The 1,614-nt window shown below is 32.5% G+C and overlaps 1 protein-coding gene across 1 annotated transcript in view; it reads left to right on the forward strand.

Moving 5' to 3' along the window:
* LOC111404721 overlaps positions 1-1,344 on the forward strand; it is a 6,241-nt gene extending 4,897 nt beyond the window's left edge. The window contains exon 3 of the mRNA XM_023033487.1: positions 1,160-1,344. Within this exon, the coding sequence (XP_022889255.1) occupies positions 1,160-1,344 (185 nt within the window). The remainder of the gene's footprint in view (positions 1-1,159) is intronic.
* The last annotated feature ends 270 nt before the right edge of the window (positions 1,345-1,614 follow it).

Consider the following 1,614-nt stretch of genomic DNA (forward strand, 5'->3'; position numbering starts at 1 on the left):
AATCTCATGTTTAAAGAGTCTCTTGGAGATATCTAAGCATTTAACCTAATGGATAGAGGATTTAGACCATTCCATGTGGATGCTGGAGTTTTGTATTGTGCTATGTGTTTCTGGACTCGCTGATGTAATTATATCAGCGTAAAAAGATAGAAAGAAACAATTTCTTAAAATGATTCCGAATTTTATGTGGCTAATTTTTTTTCCATCGTTCTCTTCGATTTAGTGATTAGTTGTCTGAAAGATATTACAATATGAAGTCTTTCTCACATATCTCAGTTCATGCAATTTTGGCTCTCTTTGTACTATTCTGTTCAAATAGGAATTATGCTGCTTTTGTGACGAGAGTTTTTTAGGCCCAGGCAAAATACATCTAAGCTATTTTAGGAATTAGGATGTTATTTTCCTAATTTATGTTCAATAGGTGCTACCTCCACTTGTTGGAGAGTATCTATGTGAACTTAAAATGGAAAAATGAGTTTTTTTAAGTAACTTTATGTTTCCAAACATGATTTTTTCTTACTTTTAAGTAAAAATAGTTCCTTATTTAACAATTACCGTACTGGAAAAATAAAACTTATTATAAACTTTCAACAATAAAAAAGTACTTAGATTAAGATATACTTATAAGTAAACATTTTAAGCTTAGCCAAACATAGTCTTAACTTTTTTCATTTTATCCATCGTTGTGTGCTTACACATCCATGTTAGCATCATCAGTTTTGCTATATTCATCTTCTACATATTTTTTCTTCTCAACATTCATTGCCTCATACCATGGCAGATTTGAGATCCATTTCCTAGAATTTCCCTTATAACTTGGTAACTTTCATCATATGATCCTTATAGTGCTTCTCTCTTTACTTGGATTGTCAACCTAGCAGAACTTCCCTCCTTTATTTGGGATTTGAGCAAACTTTATTAGAAAAGATTGGCACAGTTTTTGTCTCTATCCAAATACATTTGATTATTTATTTAGTTTATTGAGTTTCACCCAAATCAGATGTCTTTCTGGGTTCTGCTGGTCTTGATGCATCACTTTTTTTGCAACTATAGATATTCTTTGGAAATCTGTCTTGCTGACTGAATGTTATATCCATGCACAACGATCTCGTTTTTTCTGTTAGCTATAAGGTGGATTAATATTATTTGTTCAAAACAGTGCCTTTCAGGCACCCTTCCCAATCACGTTCATTGAGATCATGTCGAGTTAAAGCTGACAACTCTGATGGGAATTTGAGTGGCGAACGTGTCATACTGACTGAGCAGACATTGGAGCNGTATTGGACAATTACAATCAAAATTTACATGAAAAAAAATAAAATTCATGTCATCTTCAAGATATAAATTTTGGTATGCAAGACTTGTTTGCACTTGGAAGTACTAAAAAAAGTCAACATCTTGTTCAATCTAACAATCATGCACTAAAGGTCTTTTGCTTGAACCATTTCTTTGCATTATTCTCCGTTGCATAGCCTTTTACTTCGTTGGATTATTAGGGAAAAATGAGTTCTAGAAAATGGGGACCAAAATAAGAAATTGGAGTATAAATAAAAAATTAACACAGGTGAAATGAGGTTAACTAAATTTTGGGCTACAAAGATTCAGGCTTCGTCT

The sequence above is a fragment of the Olea europaea genome, chromosome 11 (genome assembly GCF_002742605.1).
Source record: "Olea europaea var. sylvestris chromosome 11, O_europaea_v1, whole genome shotgun sequence".
Lineage (NCBI taxonomy): Eukaryota > Viridiplantae > Streptophyta > Magnoliopsida > Lamiales > Oleaceae > Olea > Olea europaea.